Here is a 19,139-nt window from a genome sequence, read left to right on the forward strand (position 1 = left end):
GGAGGCGGCCTCCTCTCCGCAGGCTGCTGCTGAGGGGCCGGGGGGGGCTCCGAGCTGGGGTCTCGCCGCTCAGCCGCCGCCTCCGACTGGGGCGAGGAGGGTGGCACCGGTCAGGCCGGGCTTTGTCACCGCAGGAATGTGGCTCCCCGGGGTCAAAATCCAGGGTGGCCGGGGAGCGGGTGGCACGGCGAGCCCTGCCCTCCCGGCCTGGGGGGTCTCACCTCCAGCGCCGACCCCCCTCAGCGGGCCGAGCCGGGCGGGGCCGGGCTCGGGAGGGGGCGGCGGCGGCCTCATGGCGAGAGGAGGCCCGGCCGGTGCCCTCTTTTCCCTGTCTGGAACGGTCGCTGCGCCAACCTAGGGGTGAACGAGGAGAGGTTTATTTTGTTATTCGCCAGCCGAGGAGCAGCACCGAGATGGGTGCAGTTCGGTGAGTGACAAGTGCCGTGTCGGTGTGTTGGGCCCTACGAGACCCCTACAGAACGAAGCAGGCGGGAGAGGGAGGGGGAGGGGGGGTGCGCTGGAGAGGCCCCCAGCCCCCTGGTCTGCGGGCTTCCCTGCTTTCCCCTGGGCTGGACCAGCCAGTTAGGAAGTCTGGCTGCTGCGGGGTGGTGGGAACATGGATGAGGGGAAAACAAAAAAACCTAGTATGCTGAACTGAAATAACTGACTTGCTGGGGAGCTCCGGACAGGTGCCTGGGTTTGTTCAGGCAAGTTGGAGGACCTTTTTCTAACAGAGAGCAATGAAATCTCCAGTTGTGGTATGGCTGGGTGTTTTTTCCTCATTAGCTGTTCTAAAATGACACAGAAATAGGAAGAAACAGGAGTATGTTTGCTGTGAGAGGAAGCCATTACATCTGGAGAGGTAATACATCCATGAAACATTTTTCATGGTAACAGCCGTGCTTGGGGGGTGACTTTCGGCAGACTGGAATTGGGGTGAGCCAGTACTTGCAGGCAGATGTGTCGGTGCTTTTGTGAAAGCACTGCCTGATCTTGACTGAAGGCGAGACAGGAGAACAAACAGGTCTAATGCTGTTCATCAGAACAAATAGTTCTTGTAGCCGGCCGTCACTGGACCTGATAGTAATCACTGGGACAGAGCATGAATGGCTTCAGCGCATGCACTTCTACATCCAGAGTTGTTTCTTACTGCATTATTTGTTACATGAGGTGACCCTCATTCCCTTAGAAAAGACCAAAACAAAAACCTTGTAGAATCATGGAATAGTTTGGATTGGAAGGGACCTTTAAAGGTCATCTAGTCCAACCTTAATATAGGAGAGGCTGCGCTAGTGTGTGTGCTTCCTTGGAGGAGCTTGTGAATTGGAGTATGTCCCTAGAAAAGTCTCTGGAGCATGCCTAGGGAGCCCAGCCTGCCCACTGTGAAAGTCACCTGGGATCCCTGTGATGTTATGGGTTGCGCGTGCTACCCCCAGCTAGAGTATAGGGACGTAGGTAGGCATTGCCTTGTTTGGCATCTGTAGTTGGAGGCAATTTTAGTGTATGTAGGCTGTCATGGTGAAGGTAAGTTAGAATCATAGAACAGCCCAAGTTGGAAGATTGTCTTGACCAACTTTCCATGAGATTGCCCCATCCCAACGAGTGGGTTATAGGTGAATTGTGCCATGCTGATCTCTCTTTTCAGTAAACCAGAGGTTAAGCAAGACTTCTTGTTGTTGTTGTTATTCCTTGAGTGACAGAAGAGTGAAAGAAATCTAGATCTTTCTAACATAATACATGCACACATCTCATTTTGATGTCATCTGGACAGCAGGTGTTTTTTCTGAAGACACCATTGCTTATTCTTACAGCCGTATGTTAACCAAGTGTAAAGGGTCTGGTAGGTCTTTTGGGTGTATTTGGCCTCAGCAAGGGTAGGTTGATCTTTGGGACTTCTGTAGTTCTTTTTGTGATACCTGTACAACGTACCTATGACCTTAATTGTGCTCTGATGTCTCCTTGAGTAGAATTTACTTTGTGGGTGTCACTTGGTATTCTTTCCGCTGTCCTACGCAGAACATATGGTTTTGCTGAAGAGAAGGAATGACTCCTTTGAATTATAGGAACTGGCATATCCAATTGTTACTGCTTGTGTTGCCTATTAATGATAGGCAAGTTACAAGACTAATGTTTTTAAATTCTTAAGTTGCAGAAATAACATTTAAGGTGTTCAGTTGGCCTGGTGGAGCTGATCTAGCAAAACATATGGGCTTTGCTATTCTTTGGTTAGACAAAAAACTGACAATATAAGACTTGGGCTGCAATAGCACAATGCATGATAGGCTTATTTTACAGAAGACAACCAGAGCAAGAGCTTCAGCATCATCTTTTAAAGTAATGTTAATTTGCAGCAATAATTGTTGAGAAGGGGGTAGTGGAGGTAAGAAGGGATATATCGTCAAATAGGTAACACTTCTTGAATGTTTTTCTAGCTAGCATTAATGTGTCCGGGCAGCTTATATTCTGTTTTTCTTTGAAACAGTCCTACAGTAGGATATTTGAGCTGGATTTTTTTTTTTTTTTTAATGCTGTCTTTTGTTGCTTTTTATGGTAGTACACCAAGAAAAATACATGTCCTGGCAGTAATAAATCAGTTACTGGTTTAAGGCAAGAAACCAGAAACCCACTAACCTAATTGCTCACTTAACATTCTTTTCAGAGGGCACTTTGCTGATGACTTTTGGTTCTTCTCTAGACTAAATTAATATCCTTAGGCCCTGATTCTATTTTAAAATTTATTTTTATATGAGTAATTCTGGCATCTGTGCTGAGTTTTGCAGACTTCGATGTGGTTCCTTATGGGTATTGGAAGAGTAGAGAAGAATAATTGAGACTATTTGTTGAGTCAGTGTGTATATAATGACGTATATTACTGGAATAAAATCTTACATGGAAGAACTGTCTGCATGCAAGAAGCTTTAAAATACTAGTTTTGGGTATCTGACCAATTTTGTCTTTATTCAATTATATTTACACTTCCCATCAAATGGCATACCCCCATACGAACAGTTTAAAATGCCTGGCCACGGAGTTCAGCCAAGTTCCAGGATGTGTATGTAACTCAAGGCTTCTAATCTTCCAGGTATGAGAAACCTAGATGCTGGCTCCACCAATATTTGCTCACTATAACCGGACAAGGATATCCTTAGGTAGACAGTGTTCCTTCCAAGGAACTCTTGAGTAATTGTGTTGAAGTGTGAACAGTTGATATCTTATTTCAAATCAGATTCTCGGAAAGGAAAGGGAAATTCCTGAGTCCTAGCTAGTGATGAAAGATTGAAGTGGTAGCTGGGCCACAAGAGAAATACTTAAAATTTAAAGAAAAAAATACTGACTCTTCATTTGGATGGTGTGTGCTGGTTTTGTCACCCAAGCAGCTACTTAATTATTGCTGCAGCAGCAAACATGAACTGTTTATTGTCAGTATGTAAACATCTTGCCCTTATTTTGATAAGCAGGCTTTCAGTTTTTCTTACACCTAGAGTGGCCATTTGATTTAAAGTGAAACGTACAGTACCTTTACCACTAGAAGTGTGTATTTTTTTAGTAGCATAGAGTTCATTCCACAACAGCATCCATGTTTCCTCTTCACACTAGAAAGTACTTTTATCAAAATCATTTACTTTTTGTAATACTTTGCTCTCTGAACTTGTTTTCTAGACTGCCTGTTAAGTGTCCTGATTTGTTCATCAGTTTCCAAAGCAGTGTTTTTGAAATAGCCCGCTGTTTGCTGTGTCTGATGGGCTCCGGTCAGTATTTAGGAGACCAGCCTGTGGTGGACTGGTCTAGCTCATCGTCCTACCTGGATGCTCAGCAGATGGGACAGGTTTCCCTTGGAGCCATTTCTGTCATTCTCAAGGACATTTTGAAGGCGGCAGTATAAGCTGTGCTATCTGATCTTGGTGCATAAATAAAATGGTGGTACAGAAGCTCCCAGGTACGTGGCGGGGAAGGTTAATGTTGGTGTTCTGGTTTTGTTTAGTGAGGGTGGTGGCTTCTGTAGGAAACTGCTAGAAGTCGCTCCCCTTTGTTCAGTGGACTCGGCCAGGCCTAGGGCAGACCCACTGCTGGCCAAGGCACTCTGGTAGCAGAATGTTCCGTGATAACGTATTTAAGAAGGGGAAAACAGGAGGGGAAAAAAAAAGGGGAGAAGATGTGAAGATGCTGAGCAGGGGCAGAGAGGGGGAGGCCATGCAGGCCTCATCCTCTGGCCTCCCGCTGGGCAGTCATTAAGGCCCAACTCGGCTGAACCTGGCTGCAAGAAGTGGAGAGGAGAAGAGAGGAATTGTGAAGAGATCCTGAGAGGAGTCTGCCTGCCTGTTGTGAAGAATTTGTTGTGAGAGGAACAGCTGCAGACGCCAAGGTCAGTGAAGAAGGAGGGCGAGTAGTAATGCCGCTCCTGGACAGAATTCCCCTGCAGCCTGTGGTGATGACCATGGTGGAGCAGGTTGTCCCCCTGCAGCCCATGGAGGTCCACAGAGGAGCAGAGATCCACCTGCAGCCCATGAAGGACCCCACAGCAGGGCAGGTGGATGCCTGAAGGAGGCTGTGGCCTGTGGAGGGCCTGCGCTGGGACAGCTGCTCTGGAGGGACTGCACCCCGTGGAAGAAATGACCCCACGCTGGAGCAGTTTCACAAAGGACTGCAGACTGTGGGAGGGACCCCACGCTGGAGCAGGGGAGCAACATGAGTTCTTCCCCCGATGAGGAGATAGCAGCGTGAAGTGACGTGTGATAAACTGACCGTAACCCCCATTCCCTCTTCCCTACTGTGCCGCTTGGGGGGGGGGGGGGGGGGGGGGGGGGAGGTAGAGATAATGTTAAGACTGGAAAGAGGGAGGGGTGGGGGGAGGTTATCTTGTTCTCTGTCTCATTATCCTGCTTTGGTTTTAGCAATACATGAATAGTTTTCCCCAAGTCGAGTCTGTTTTGCCCATAGTGGTAACTTGAAAGATTTCTCCCTGTCCGTATCTCAAACCTTGAGCCTTTCTCCTTATATCATCTCCCCCTATGCTCTTGGAGGGTGGGGGGAGTGAGAGAGAGACTGTGTAGTCTGGTCCCGATTGGGGCTAAACTACGACAGTTGGTCACATTAGCTTAGTCTGGGGTTTTTTGGTTTTATTGGCTTTTTGGGAAGATTTCTGTGCCCACACTTGAGAACACAGAACAGTGACTGCAGCAAAAAGCTAGTTGTATATCTTAAGAGTTTTTGTCAGTGCTTGGGAATGCCCTCAGCTATACTGTGTGTCAGTTTATGACCAAAGTGACAGCAGTTTGTGGTAGCGGGTTGGAATTGAGATGTGCTGGGTCTGTAGGCTGCATAGGAGTGGGTTTTGTTTTTTCACTTGCCTTGCACAGAGCGCATAGTGGCGTTTGCAGCTAGGAAGGCAGACCACGTTTAGTGAAAGAACTGGAGAATAACAGGGCACAGGATAAGGAGGCTATATGGAGCATGGTATGTTTTGATACCACTGATATTTTCAGCCATCCTAGCAGTGCAAGTGGACGCTTTAAAACCAGCACAATTATCAAGAAGCCCTTTGAATGCCCTGTAGTAGCTTGGTAGCTTATATTATTAGTTGTGTTCTTTCTACTGTTTTCGTGTTGAGGGAGATGTGTGTGTGTGGAAGAAGGATCTGTGGGATCACTGAGCTTCCTTAAAATGTTTCACAAATTCTGCAAAAACAATGAACAAACAAGCAAGCAAAGGTAAACATTTCAGAAGATAGTTGTTTGTGCTACACAGCAGAAAGCTTGTGTTTCCAGTGACTAGGGAGTATAAAACAAGGGTTAAATCTCACTGGTATTTTAACATGAAAGAAGCCTGTTACATGGTCAAAAACAATTTGATCCTAATTATTGGCCAATAACTTGAAGAACTGTGAACTTGGATGTCATGAAAGAACTGGCTTTCATGATAAGAGACAGGAATGCTGCCTTTCACATAAATTGCTTGTTCCACATCATGTGTTTCAAGGCTGTTCAGTAACCAGACTACTGATCACTGCTCATTTAAATAAGGTGGAAGATTTTGCTTTCTGTTAGAAACTCTTTGGAGGTACTTAGAGCTTTCCTTACTGCTCAGACTTTACTGTGTTCTCAGTAGAGTTGAAGTAGTACTGTAAGGAGACAAAGTGGGTTACAGTTTGGCTAGCTTACAGCTGTGATGGAAGGTAATTTAGCTTGGTTTTAGCTTGCTAAAGATGCATCGCTATATACTGTATGTTGGTTTAATGTGTTTTTAGATGAAATGCAGGGGACCAGAAGAGTTGTCTTCTAAATTCTCTGCTTTGTGGCTGTGCAGAAATGTTTGGCGAAGTTGTAGGCGAGTGTGGTGGAAATCTCTACCTTAAAATAATACCGTTTTAGATTTAAACTTTAAAGCCCCCTTAAAAGAAGTGAAATACAAACTTACATGTGGAGAGAGAGGTTAGGGAGAATGTGTTTCATCATGTGTGTAATCTTTCTGGTTTTAGTTCCTGTTCCATATCCAGCCTGACAGCTATTCTGTAAATATTTCCTTTGCTGATACCAGTGTAAATGCTGTATAATCTCTTTACCTGGGGATTGGTGAGGCTGTAGTTCTTGAAATTTACGTTCTGAAATGCAATTTTTACTAACTCCGTTTTGGGCTGAGGCTATAAGAAAACAGTGAGAGCACTAAGTTCTGCATATGACTTCCTCTCTACCAAGCAGTCCAAGCTAGCTGAAACGCTGAAAAGTTGATAGTCAAAACAACAGATTTGCTTGTGGCTTTCTATTGAAGGAAGGAGGAACTGGTTTTTGCATTTGAATTGTTTCTCACTGGCGTTGTCTAGAGAAATCATTTGTCTATATCTTGGTTTCTTTTTGTAATGTAGACTAGAAGCTTGTGGGTAAGTACGCACGGGGTAAGTGTGAAGAGAAATATGTTTTTCCAGTACAGGAGTGAGGGAAATGAGTAGCTGTGTGTACAGGAGAACTTGGATTTAAAAAATAGAGAAAACTTGGAATTTTTAGGTTGTTTTTTTTTTTTTTTTCGTAGAAGTAGTAATTTATGCAGCAGTAAGGGGAAAGAGAACCCCAACAAGTACTATAAAAGCTATTGCTTTAATAATGTTAATAAGTTAACTGGAGAACTGGACAATCAAACTTGTAATGACTACCTCTGCGGCAAAGAAATTCTTCTTTGTCTAAAAATTGTTATTTTTAAAACTTCTGTGAAGTTCAAATGTGTGTGTATGTGTTTATATATGTACAAAAATACATTGGAGATCACTTTAAGTAGAGTCTGATCCATTCCACTGATTTTGAACTTATAGTCCCTAAAATAACTTCTGTAGAGATGCTGATATTGGAGTAACATTTTGTTTATTGGCAAGATGCTTGATTTTCTTCCCTTAGGATTTGTGCTGCCTATAGGTTTGTTCTGGTAAAGCATTTACTTAATTTCAAATTGATGAGTTTATATATTAGATTATGCTAAGCCCATGTTTGCACGTGTGCTTTTTAAATAAGGTTGATAGAGTTTGTGTTGATAGGGAAGGTAGTATGTAGTAAATGAGAATATTAAATTTAAAATAGCAGCTGTCGTTCCCCCTCCCCACCCCCCCCCACCCCCATACACATGCTTGCCATAGCTCTTTGTTGCTTTTCTGGTTTGTGGACAGTATGTGCTTGTAGCATCTTTCTGAGATAGACTGCTCCAGCTTGAGATTGTAGTATATTCTTTTGCTCTTAGTGCCTTTTCACTTTCTATATAAACGTGCCTTAAGTGAATGAGACTTTTTAAATATCTTCTGAGAACAAGACTTGTATTTTTGAAGCTGTGTAAGTACTTCTGAAGAATAATTTATTGCTCATTTACACCGCGTGTAAGAAGGCGTTTTGTTGATACTGGGTTTAGGAGCTGGTGGTAGTCTGTTTAATGAGCTAGATGATACAGAAGAGTCCTTGATCAGTGCTAAAGCTGTCCCTTATCTGCTGGTTAAAACTCTGATTTTTGATGTGGAGAGCGGCGAAGCTTTCATAGTGGAAGAGCTGGCAGTGGTGAGTGGGAGTTTTGGTTGGAAGTGACTTCTGAGGCTCATCTGCCCTGGCTCCTGCTCAGAGCAGGATTATAAGTAACACTCATTTGCCAGCTGTGACTTTGTCAGAGATTGCCAAGACTCAGTAGACAACAAAAATTATAACCTCTCTGAGTATGGCACCAAAGCACCTTGCAGGTGTTTTTTCTAGTGTCCATCTGAATCTCCCAACCCACTACTTGTGGTTGTTCCCTCTTATTTGTGCTGAGAAGAGTTTGCCTCCACTGTTTTGTAATGTGCCTTCAGCTTCGGTTGCTATTAGATTATGGCTGGGCTGCCTCTTTGTCAGAGTAAACAAACCCAGCTCCATCATCTGCTTCTCAAGCATCATCCTCAAGGCTCCAGGCCATTTTGGTGACTCTTTCCAGGTTCTCAAATTCCTTTTCGACCTGGGAGGCTTGAAATAGGAAACAGTATTTGAGCTACAATTTCACCAGCATTGAGTTTCCTTTGATTGCACTCTTCTTGGCTTTCCTTGTTTGCAATGGGAGCAGACTCTTGGCTCGTGTTCAACTTGGCAACCAGTGTGATCCCCAGGTCTGTCTCGGTAAGGCTGTTGTTCAACCCATTTGTTCCCAGGCTCCACTGAAGCACTCCAGGAGCAGAATTTTGCACTTCATGAGGTTCCTGTTGGCTTTTTCTTCAAGTTTATCAAGGTCCATCTGAGTTGAATCTCTATTTGGAGAGGCAATTGCTCTTCCTTGTTTAGTATCATCCACTATTTTTCTGAGGATTCATTCTGCCTTATCACCCAGACTGTTGATGAAGATACTGTATAATACTGGCCCCAGTATCAGCCTTTGGGGTGCTCCGTGCCTGCAACCAGCTGTATGCTGAGCCATGGATTACTACGCTTTAAGTTCAGCAGTCCAACCCATTGTCATTCAGTCTACCAGACGATTGCCCCATGCCTTTTCAGCTTACTGATGAAACTGCTGTGTGAAACTGTATCAGTCCTAACCATAGAATCATAGAATGGTTTGGGTTGGAATGGACCTTCAAAGGTCATCTAGTCCAACCCCCCTGCAAGGAGCAGGGACATCTCCAACCAGATCAGGTTGCTCAGAGCCCCATCCAACCTGGCCTTGAATGTTTCCAGGGATGAGGCATCCACCACCTCCCAGGGCAACCTGTCCCTGGACTGTGATTTCATGTGTTTCTGGTAGATTTGTCAAGCAAATACTTTGAAGTGTTACTGACCAAATCTAGGTTTGTGTAAGCGATGCTTTTTTTCCTTGGGGAATTCTTGTGCTGTGAAACATGGTTTCAGTAAAATAAAACATGACACTCAGAAGCTCTGTAGAAAGTCCTTTTTCCTTTCTTTAACAGAAATGTGACTTTCTAATAAGCAAATAAAGCTTGTATGTTTAGAATGTACATCTTACTACTTTAAAAAGTAGCTAGGGTCACTGATTTTGTTTTAAGTACATTTTACTACCAAGTCTTAGCAGTTTCACTTTTAGAAATATTGCATTTAAATCCTTTTGTTTCTAAACGCTGCAATAGACATTGTTGAGTGGCCAAACAGTGGCTAATGCTGTGAGCCTTGCATTGTTTTACGAACATGTAAAACCTCTTCCCAGAACAGCTAAAGTTATTTTTCCTGTTTGTAGTAGTGTGTGTTTACTTTAGGTTTTCACATTATAGACCTATAAAAATATATATATATATGTATATAGTTTTATTGCTTAACATTCAGATTAGCTAATCCAAACCTGAAAATGAACAAATAACCATAATTTCATCTGTCAGTCAACATGTGGAGGAGGCAGTAAACTTAATACTAAATCTGTTTCTGGAATGGCTTGTAAACCTGCAGTCTCCACTTCAGTTTTAAAGTACAAGGTCAGTTTTCCACAATTGCAAGTGGCCAGAATTGGCCAAAATCATGTATCTGCCTGTCTGGGTACAGTTTTTTCACATAATTTGCCAGCCAGAGCCCAGTATCGCAGACCTGTGATTGTACTGAATTTCCAGATATTTTCAGGAGTTACAGTGGTCAACTTTGTCACGTGAAAGAAGAGAAAGTACAGCCTTGGTATTATGGAGGTAAGGCTTGAAAATGAGACTGATGGCTCTAAAACTTGAATGTTAAAAGTTGGTGGTTGAATTGGTGTTATTTAACTGAGAATGCAATGGGTGATGTGTCACACATAGGTGTAACTGTTTCAAAAAAGAGCGTTAGGTATCTTGTGTCTTGGATGTCTGGGTTGGGTTTATCTGCTGTTTCCCTCTTGCTGTACCTCATTACAGATTTCTCTGCATCATTTCATGTTGGAATTTTTTTTTGTTCTATGTTGTTGGCATGGAAACAGGAAAGGTTGGAGCTTCCTGCGCCTATAAACAATAAATCCCAGTAAACTAACTGGGACAGATTCTGCCTGCCTTTCCTGAATACCATCCTTAAAAGGAAGGAAACGGCAGAAGAGCATGTTGGGTATTGAAACAGGATTAACTTTGTAGTAAAGCTATTTTATTGAAGAAATATGTAGCGGAGACAGGACACATTTATTGTTTTACTACATAAAGTCCTTGAGATACAGATCTAAAAGGTATTCTTGTGTGACCTTGTTAACTCTTGTGTTACATCATCAGCTACGTAGAAGCTTCTCTTAATAATTGATACATCTGTGTTCCTGATTACATTAAGTTTTGGCAAAGTGCCCTTTTCTACATATTCGGATCTGTACATTCTATTTTCTTTAAAAACACTGCCTGTGTTTCAGAAGACATCTGGAATTTTCATTCTTCCATTCTGTGGATTAAAGCCAATTATTTTAGCTTGTTTGTCAATTCTATTATAATCTACACTTCAGTGTCTCTAGTCAGTCACAGATAATGCAATGTAGTTTGACTTGTAGGTAGATGAAGTTGTTGCAGCTCCAGATTAACAGTGTTGAAGAATAGGTGTGCCTTAAATTATCTGGAACTGAAGTTGTCTCTACAATGAAGTGGAGGATTGGTTTGTTTAGGGTTGTGCTTCTCTTTGCACTGGAAAGAAAAATTGCACCTTTCTGATGGCAACTTCAATGTAAAGAATGTAACTGTGTGTAGGTTGAGCCTCTTTTAATATGCAAGCTAACTTTTTGTTTTCTCCTCCCTCCAGCTGGTGAGCCTGCTGCTGATTGGAATTGCGGCATGGGGAATCGGCTTTGGCCTCATCTCTAGTTTCAGAGTTGTTGGAGTGGTAATTGCAGTAGGAGTCTTCCTCTTCCTTATTGCCTTAGTTGGATTGATTGGTGCTGTGAAACATCATCAAGTATTGCTATTCTTTGTATCCTTCTAATGCATTACATGGATCACAGCTTGGTTCCAGCCATGTAAACAGCTGACATTCTGTCAGCTGAAACTCATTTGGAAGGTGCTTCAGAAACAATAGAAGCTCAGAGTCTTATTTTGGTCAAGTGCAGTCTAAATGAAACTTTTTTCCCATTTAACTTTTATTCCAACTTTCTTTTTTCTACCTTGTTTGTGCTTTGAAGACAGAAGTATGCATGTCTCCTCTTTCTAAAAATTAAAAGATTTTAATTTTTTTTAGAGATTTTTATAGTGGGTCACTGTGTCATAGGTGCCTCTTATTGTGTGTTCAACCCTACATCAAGCTAGAGTGTGTCAACTGTTAATGTTTCAGGGTAGAGAAAGGTAATATTTTCAGATAGCAAGCTGGTTGTAGCTGGCAAGGGAATATATTGTGGATAATACAGGCTATCAAGAAGCACTTTCTTTCCATACCTAGTCTTTATTTGTGAACCCAGGCTAGAAATGAGCACAGGCCTCTGTGTCTTTTGCTGCACCTTTATGCTTACTGACACTCTAGGCAGTCTGTGGTACTGCCTTGCATAACAAAACTGGTCTGTTTGGATGAGAAAAGAGATCAATCAGATAAAAATTCTTATTTTTGTGGTTACAGTCTATGAATAAGTAGTGACCTCCACTTTACAAACAATTTAATTGCGTAAGTATCTGCCTCTGAAAACAGCAGCTAAATTGTGAAGACGGTGCCCGACTTTCAAAACGTGATCTGTAGTATCAAAGTTTCTTCTTTTTGTTTTGTACTGTTTTTAGATGCATTAGTCCAAAAGTGTGTGACCGCTGTGTTTCAAAAGCAACTCTCACTTTTTAAAAATCTAGGCTAAAATTATATTTTGTAATGAATTACAAGACTGTGTCATTGAAGAAAAAAATTCTGAATGTGCAATACCCAGGAAAGTATTTTCTTTGCTACTTCATTTAAGTGAAGTATCTTGAAATGTCAATGTGAGTCCCTAAAGCTGGAGAAATTGACTGTAGATTTTTCTCTCTCAAAGCTCCTTTTACTAACTTCTGCTCATGTTGTCTTACCCACCTAACCCAGAAATACTAGCTATGTATTGCAGTAGCCAAAAAGAGGTAATGTATGGTGATTGAGTTCTGGAATGTTATTAGGGTCGTCTTTTCCACATCCAGTTGGAATTTACTTCTATAGTTTTTATTTTAAAGGACCTATTGCTATCCAGTGAACTAAGGAATACCACTAGACATATCTGTTATACTTTCAAATTAATTTTGCTTTTATGTCCTTAACTACTGTTTCCAGTACATGATTATTCTTTTGCTAGTCTTTATTGTCCAGTTTTCTGTCTCCTGTGCCTGTTTGGCACTGAACAAAGAGCAGCAGGTAAGAAGAGTTTCCCGATTTCTAAGTTAGTCTGTACCATAACACTGTATATATATATGGATACACACACACATATGTTTATATATAGTCTTCCACAAAATGAGGAAAGCGTATTTTAAGAAAATCAGCATTGTCCTTTTAAATAAGGACTTAGGCAGTGCTTGGCTCTGGTAGCTAGAAAGAGAAATACATCTGGGTCCTAAAATTACTTTCAGCTGTCTTTTTTTTTTTTAATTTTTTTTACTGTTTTGATTTTAAGCTTCCTGTCTGGGTTTATGGTCACAAATGTAGCAGTATGATATCTTGACAATGTCAACTGTTCAGCAATTCCAGATAAGCTTATGAAATCTGCAGTAATCATATCATAAATATGATAAAGCTGTTGAATGGTTCTTGTGTAACTGAAAAGGTTGTAACTGCATTAGGAACAGAGGTGACTCTTAAGTGTGAAAGTAAAACCAGCTTCTCTGGGGTATGGAGGTTAATTCTTACTGCATAAGAAGCAGGCAAGGGTGCAGTGAGTAACTAATCAGCTTTTGCATGTAAGTGCACTTTTGTTTAAAATCTAAGCAGTCCCAGTTAGATTAGTTGCATGTCCCATTACAAGTGCTCTTATCAGGTTTAGGAAAAAGAAAATAAGAAAATGCATTATAGCCATGAATGTGCTGCTGCTAGGTCCTGCTGTTTCATTAGCTATACAGGCTGTTCGAACATTCACATCATTCCTTAATATATTATCCTGTTAGGCTTCAGGATCTGAAGGTGTTAGTTAGGGAATTATGAACTTGGCCTAATATGTTGATTTCCAATGAAATGCAAACTGGTTCAATTAATATGTATTTGCTTATGTCTTCTAGAGTAAACTTCTAGAAGTGGGATGGAGTAACACTAACAGCGCAAGAGCCGATATTGAGAGAAATCTGAATTGTTGTGGATTCAGAGTTTTTGATCTGAATGAAACCTGCTTCTCTGTAAGTTCTTCAAGCATGAAAAAACTTAAAACTTCATTGTGTTTGTTCAAATATGTACAACTGTTTTCATAGCTGTAGAAAGCAAGAGTTTTCTAAGATATGTGTAAGGAAGTTGTTATAATAATACGAAGCTCTTCAGTTAACTTACTATGGAAACATAATCACACAGCACCCTACAAAGGTTGTACTCCATTGTCACTTATGTACTTTTTTGGAGTCTTTTAAAACTGCTAGAGTTTTGTCCGTGACTGGCAGTCTTTTGTAGAGCTAACTAGATGTTTTCAATCAATAAAATGCCATAAGCCAATGAAGTGCAATTCTATGTTTGTATCTGCTGCAGGATTGTTATAGAAGTCGCCAGTGTCAACCGTGTGCGCCAATAATAGAAGAATATTCTGGAATGGTGCTGAGATTTGTTGGAGGCATAGGACTCTTCTTCAGTTTCACAGAGGTAAGTGAGTAGGAAGTTAGAAAAGTGAGTGCTTTTTCCCCCCACTTTTAAGGCTTTATTTTATGAAACAATTAATTTTAAGGGATTTATTACAGGAACTCTCAGTACTATCTCAGGAGTCAAATAATTAGGTGATTTTTTTTTCCAGGCTATCAGCTTGCTTAAGCCTGCCAAAAGGAGGGCTTGTTTTTATTCAGCACTGGGAGTTCTTACAACGTCGTTATTTAGACTACAAACTGCAACTAGATATCACATTAAAACATGGTGCTGTAAAGTTTAGGTTTTGCAGAAAGTTAGCTGTTCAGGTTTACCATTCTCCAAAAGTAATAAAAAAAAGTGCTCTTGCTTTACCTTGTTCCCCTGTGCTTCACACTTGCACCCACACACACGCAGTCTTTGGGGTTTTTTGTTTTTGAGATCGTCATAGTTTAGCCCAGCTCAGGACCAAGTTACACACCCTCTTGCTCACTCTCTCTGTGCTCCAAGTGAATAGGGGAGAGATAATATAACAAAAAGCTCGAGGTTTGAGGTAAGGATGGGGAGAGATGATTCAAATTACCCTTATGGGCAAAACAGACTTGGCTTGGGGAAAGCGATTTCAATTTATTATTAATAGAACCAAAGGAGGCTAATGAGAGAGAACAGTTTGGTGGGGTTTTTTTTTTTTTGTTTTTTTTTGTTGTGCCTCCTCTAGTGCAAAGATGTAGTTTCATGAGTGAACTGTATTTTAAACATCAGGTTAAAAAGGTCTTTGACTCTTTGCTTTAATATCCATATGATACATATACTTACTTCATTGACTGGTGAATAAAAATCCTCAGAGCAGGTCTTTACATGCTGTAGTGTGGGGTTGTGAAAAATACTCCACTGCTTAGTGCGGTTTTCAGAAGGTTTATAGATAGAACAGCAACAGGAGACTATAACAACTTAAACAGAATCAGTCTGACATCTGTTTGCAATTTTTTTAGTAAAAATGTGAAGCTGCTGGGAGGGGGAAGGTGGATGGGGGAATGACAAAATTTGAAAATGTATGAGAAAAATAGCCTTATAGATAAATGGTAACTGTAAAATTAAACAATTTGGAGGATTTGTTTCTCATTACACTAAAAATAAGTTTATGAATATTTATCATTTGAGGAGCGGGAAGAATAATTTAACGCTAGACATGCCTGTGGGAAATATTTTGCATTGCATTGCGGATACAGTTTTGGCTTTTTTGTTTTGTTCTTCTCTCTGTTGCTAGGTATGAATTCTTTCTGAGAAGGTGCATTCTTTTTTCTAATTAAGAAAGCTGGTGTGTGGTTGTGCAGTTTTAGCAATAACAAAATATCCTAAATATCTGGAGATTCTGGAAATTCATTGTCAGGATTTTGTATTTAAAACAAATTCTGTAAAACTTATGGAAGATGGGGTGGAGACCCTCCATTTAATAATATCTTTGGTTTTTGTTTTCAGATTCTTGGAGTCTGGCTGACGTATAGATACAGGAACCAAAGGGATCCTCGTGCAAACCCGAGTGCATTTCTTTGAGAAGTTTATTAGAGGACTGAATCTTCTCTCTGCACCCTCTACTTCAAAATACTAATTCTCCATAGTTTAGTATTTCTCCATTGTAAAGATTCTACATGTACCCAAAGGAAAACTTTATTTCCGTAAGAAATTTGTCATTTTCATATTTAATTCCCCAATATTTTTCTTCTAAGAATCTCTATCTTGAAGTAGATTGGTGCATTAACTAGCTGGGCAGAGTCAAACTGCTGCTCTGAGCTGGTTAAATAACTCTGTTAAGACTTTGGTAATTGATGTGGTGAGCTCTGCACAGTGAGTTTTATAGCTCTACTGGCTTCTTTGGTGTCCAAAAAAAAACCAAAACCCAAAAGTATTTTCTGCTGTATTCATTGATTACAAAAATTCACATGATTTCTCATTAAAATTATAAAAAATATATGGTGGATGTTTGGACTGTATGATTTGATTATGCTTTAGGATGAACTCTGGTCAACTTTTTTGTCTTAGTAATGGTCTCCCACTTTCCTGTTAAGGTAAAAATAGAAGCTAAAGATACTATTTTCTGTCATGCACATAAGTACATGTTAATGACTACTGTAGTCTTCACTCCTCCCCTTCCCTCTTTGTTTTGGCTTTCTGGTAGCTTTAGAATCTTGTTGAGAATAAAAATAATTATTTAATTTTTAATGGATGTCTTCAGTATGAGAACAATGAATGATGAAAACCTGGAGAATGTAATCTGCAGCTGATGAACTTGAAACTTTTCTTTTTTCTTTGACAAGTGAATGAAGTTTAGTATTTACACAGCATCAGAATCAATAGTGGTCTGTTGTCTTTAATGTAAGAAACTTGATGTCTGGAAAGTTGTGCAGCTTTTTGTTCAGATGGTGTAAAATTATTGTTGTAGTAACTCAGCAGTGTATATTCCTCTGTTATCCAGCTAACAGTCTTGATTTCATGAGAGATTGAATGATGTGTAAAAAAGAAAGAAAGAAAAAAAAAAGTTTCCAGTAGTTTGTTTGTTTGGGTTTTTTTTTTGTTTTTTGTTGTTTGTTTGTTTGTTTTTTCCACAAGAAAAGTAAAGTTAGAATGGTACGTTATCTATGTAGTAAGTGTTGTCTGAGCTGAAGAAAAGCACAGTCCCTCTTCCAGCCTGTAACAGAAGTGATGCAGCAGCTGGAACATCAGACATCTGAACACCTGAGGTGCACAATGTTCCATTTGTTTCAAATCATGCTGAATTGAAGGCCTGCGCTGCACCTTTTCTTCATTCAGTTGCTGCTTCTGGTAGGCAGCTGCTGTGGCCTGAAAAGAGTATTAAGGCCATCTGCCAAGGAGTACAGCAGATGAGCAAAGTGGAAAGGAAGACAGGGCAGACAGAAGTGGCTTTTCATACGGTCTCCCTTTACTAGGGAGATGCTTCCTTACTCCTGCAAAGGAGGCAGATAAAAGTTGAAATACATGCCAGTCAGGACACTTGCAGCCTTTCATGTGCCCAGTGCTCCTAAAGAAGGAATTGTTTTGAGGTTTTAAATGGGAAGAGTTGAACCTGAACGCAGAGGGCTGTCAAGGACGTGCTGAAGACAGCTTCTCTTCAGGTGTAGCCGATTCTTCAGCGTCTGCTCTCAGCGCCATCTCCTGGTGTTTGATCTGTGAGTGACTGTGTCGTATGCCGAGAAGTCCTGGTGCCTGTTTCAAGCTCATACTCATACGTTCAGTGTAAGAGCCCACTCGTGTACTGAAAGACTTCAAGAGCCTTCAGGCTATTACTGAAGTATAATGTAAATGTATGCAGCTTCCCCCTGCCCAAATGCTGTCCTGTTTAAAGCAACTAACAAGCCATTCTTGGTACATGTCAAGAGGATGGTGATCATCTCCTGGCTGTCTTTAGCAACAGTTAATTTTCCTAGTCTAGATAGGCTCTGTATTTTGTACATTGCTGTAATAAATTAAAGGAGTCCTATGGAGAGAGTGTATGAAGCTTAAAACAATACCACATTGCTGCTTCAATTTTTCCTAACTGTTTTTAGTGCTTAGATTTTGGGTGGGTCTGGTTTCATAAATATGGTACTGAACTGTAAATGTGCATCACTGAGAAAATACTGAAAATGTTACTCCTTTAGAAGCTCTCATGTCTCAGAACCCTTAGAGTGAAGTAGTTAAGTGGTTAAGTAGTCAAAAGACAGATCAATGGATCATATGGTTTGATTGAAGTTTTTCTATCATATTGGTAATGCTTTGTCTCTTTAATATTTTGATTTAAAATTAGAAAACCCCACAAACCCTGAAATTCACATCAGGAATGTAGATTCAGCACCTGATTCTTAAGGGGAGGTAATAAAATACATGGAGTCTGACTTTGGGGAGCGGTGTGGGGAGAGAATACCCTTCCTCAGGAGAGGTCTGGCTCGCATGCCAGTACACAGGGAGTGTTCCGCTGTGTTGAAATAGAGGTTTTTTAAGTTATTATTTATAGGTATTCTTGGTGGGCTTTGTCTTTGAAGTTTGCTTTGCTCATTGCTTTGTCTTTCCTCTTGAAAAAATAGTTTTAGTCATATAAAGATGTTCTTTATTTGGTTTATGGAGAGGCATTTTAATTTTTATCTGACTGCTTGAGAGTTGGTCTTAATTATAACTGTATTTTGTAGAAGCTATTTACAGCAGTAGAGTATCAAAATAACGAAGCGGTTTAACTTGGAACATTTTTAATGCTTACATTCTGTGTCTTTTGACCTCCGTTACATTGAAGTGTAACGGCTTTCTTAAAGTTGGTTATTCTGGAAAATGTAGAAACCTGTTTTGATTTCTTTCAAGACACATTTTTATCACATAAAAATAACTGGCTATAAAATAATAAAATGTAATTCTTCTGCATCTGTGTAAGAAAGTGAATCCAGATCTTAACTAACATGGTGATACTACTGCACAGCATCTGACTCTTCTCACATGAAAATAACTATTTATTACAGAAAGAAAAAGCTTGCATAATTTAAATTGAGACCTGTAAGAATGTAGCTTAAAATCTATAACTGATAAGTGAATAGGGATGTGCTTGAGTTATTAGCATGCATTATTATTTTTAGGCCTAGTTATTTAAAAATTGTATAAATGGTAATGGAATTCTGGAAACTCCATTCATCCTATCCACTTCCAAGTTACTGAGGATATACACTTCAGAAATAGTTTTCCCGGGTTTTCTAAAGAAATGGAAAGTTTTTGGTTGGGTTTTTTTTTTATTTTTTTTTTTTTTAAGGTAGCTGCTTAACTTGGTGCATCTCTAGACTTAAATAGTCTGTATTTAGAAGAGAAAATGAAAAGAGCAGAATTAAGTTGACCATTTATGTATTAAAATTCTTGAAAATATAGCTGAGGTGAAGAGCAAACTATGAAAACATAGCATTGAGTTCAAAAAAATGAAATTTCAAATTAAAAAATAAGTTTCTTGATACTTGCAGGCTGATCTAGCTTGTGTATTTGCATCTATAG

At 40.3% G+C, this 19,139-nt stretch overlaps 1 protein-coding gene across 1 annotated transcript in view; it reads left to right on the top strand.

Annotated features, from left to right (window-relative positions):
- The window catches only part of TSPAN13 (tetraspanin 13), a 16,766-nt gene extending 304 nt beyond the window's left edge, over nt 1-16,462 (top strand). Inside the window, exons 2-6 of the mRNA XM_086742441.1 lie at nt 11,172-11,339; nt 12,642-12,722; nt 13,580-13,693; nt 14,034-14,144; nt 15,600-16,462. Coding sequence (XP_086598567.1) covers nt 11,172-11,339; nt 12,642-12,722; nt 13,580-13,693; nt 14,034-14,144; nt 15,600-15,674 — 549 coding nt within the window. The 3' untranslated portion in view covers nt 15,675-16,462. The remainder of the gene's footprint in view (nt 1-11,171; nt 11,340-12,641; nt 12,723-13,579; nt 13,694-14,033; nt 14,145-15,599) is intronic.
- Nucleotides 16,463-19,139: the final 2,677 nt, after the last annotated feature.

Source organism: Chlamydotis macqueenii, chromosome 2, assembly GCF_036417535.1.
Source record: "Chlamydotis macqueenii isolate bChlMac1 chromosome 2, bChlMac1.mat, whole genome shotgun sequence".
In the NCBI taxonomy this organism is placed as follows: Eukaryota; Metazoa; Chordata; class Aves; order Otidiformes; family Otididae; genus Chlamydotis; species Chlamydotis macqueenii.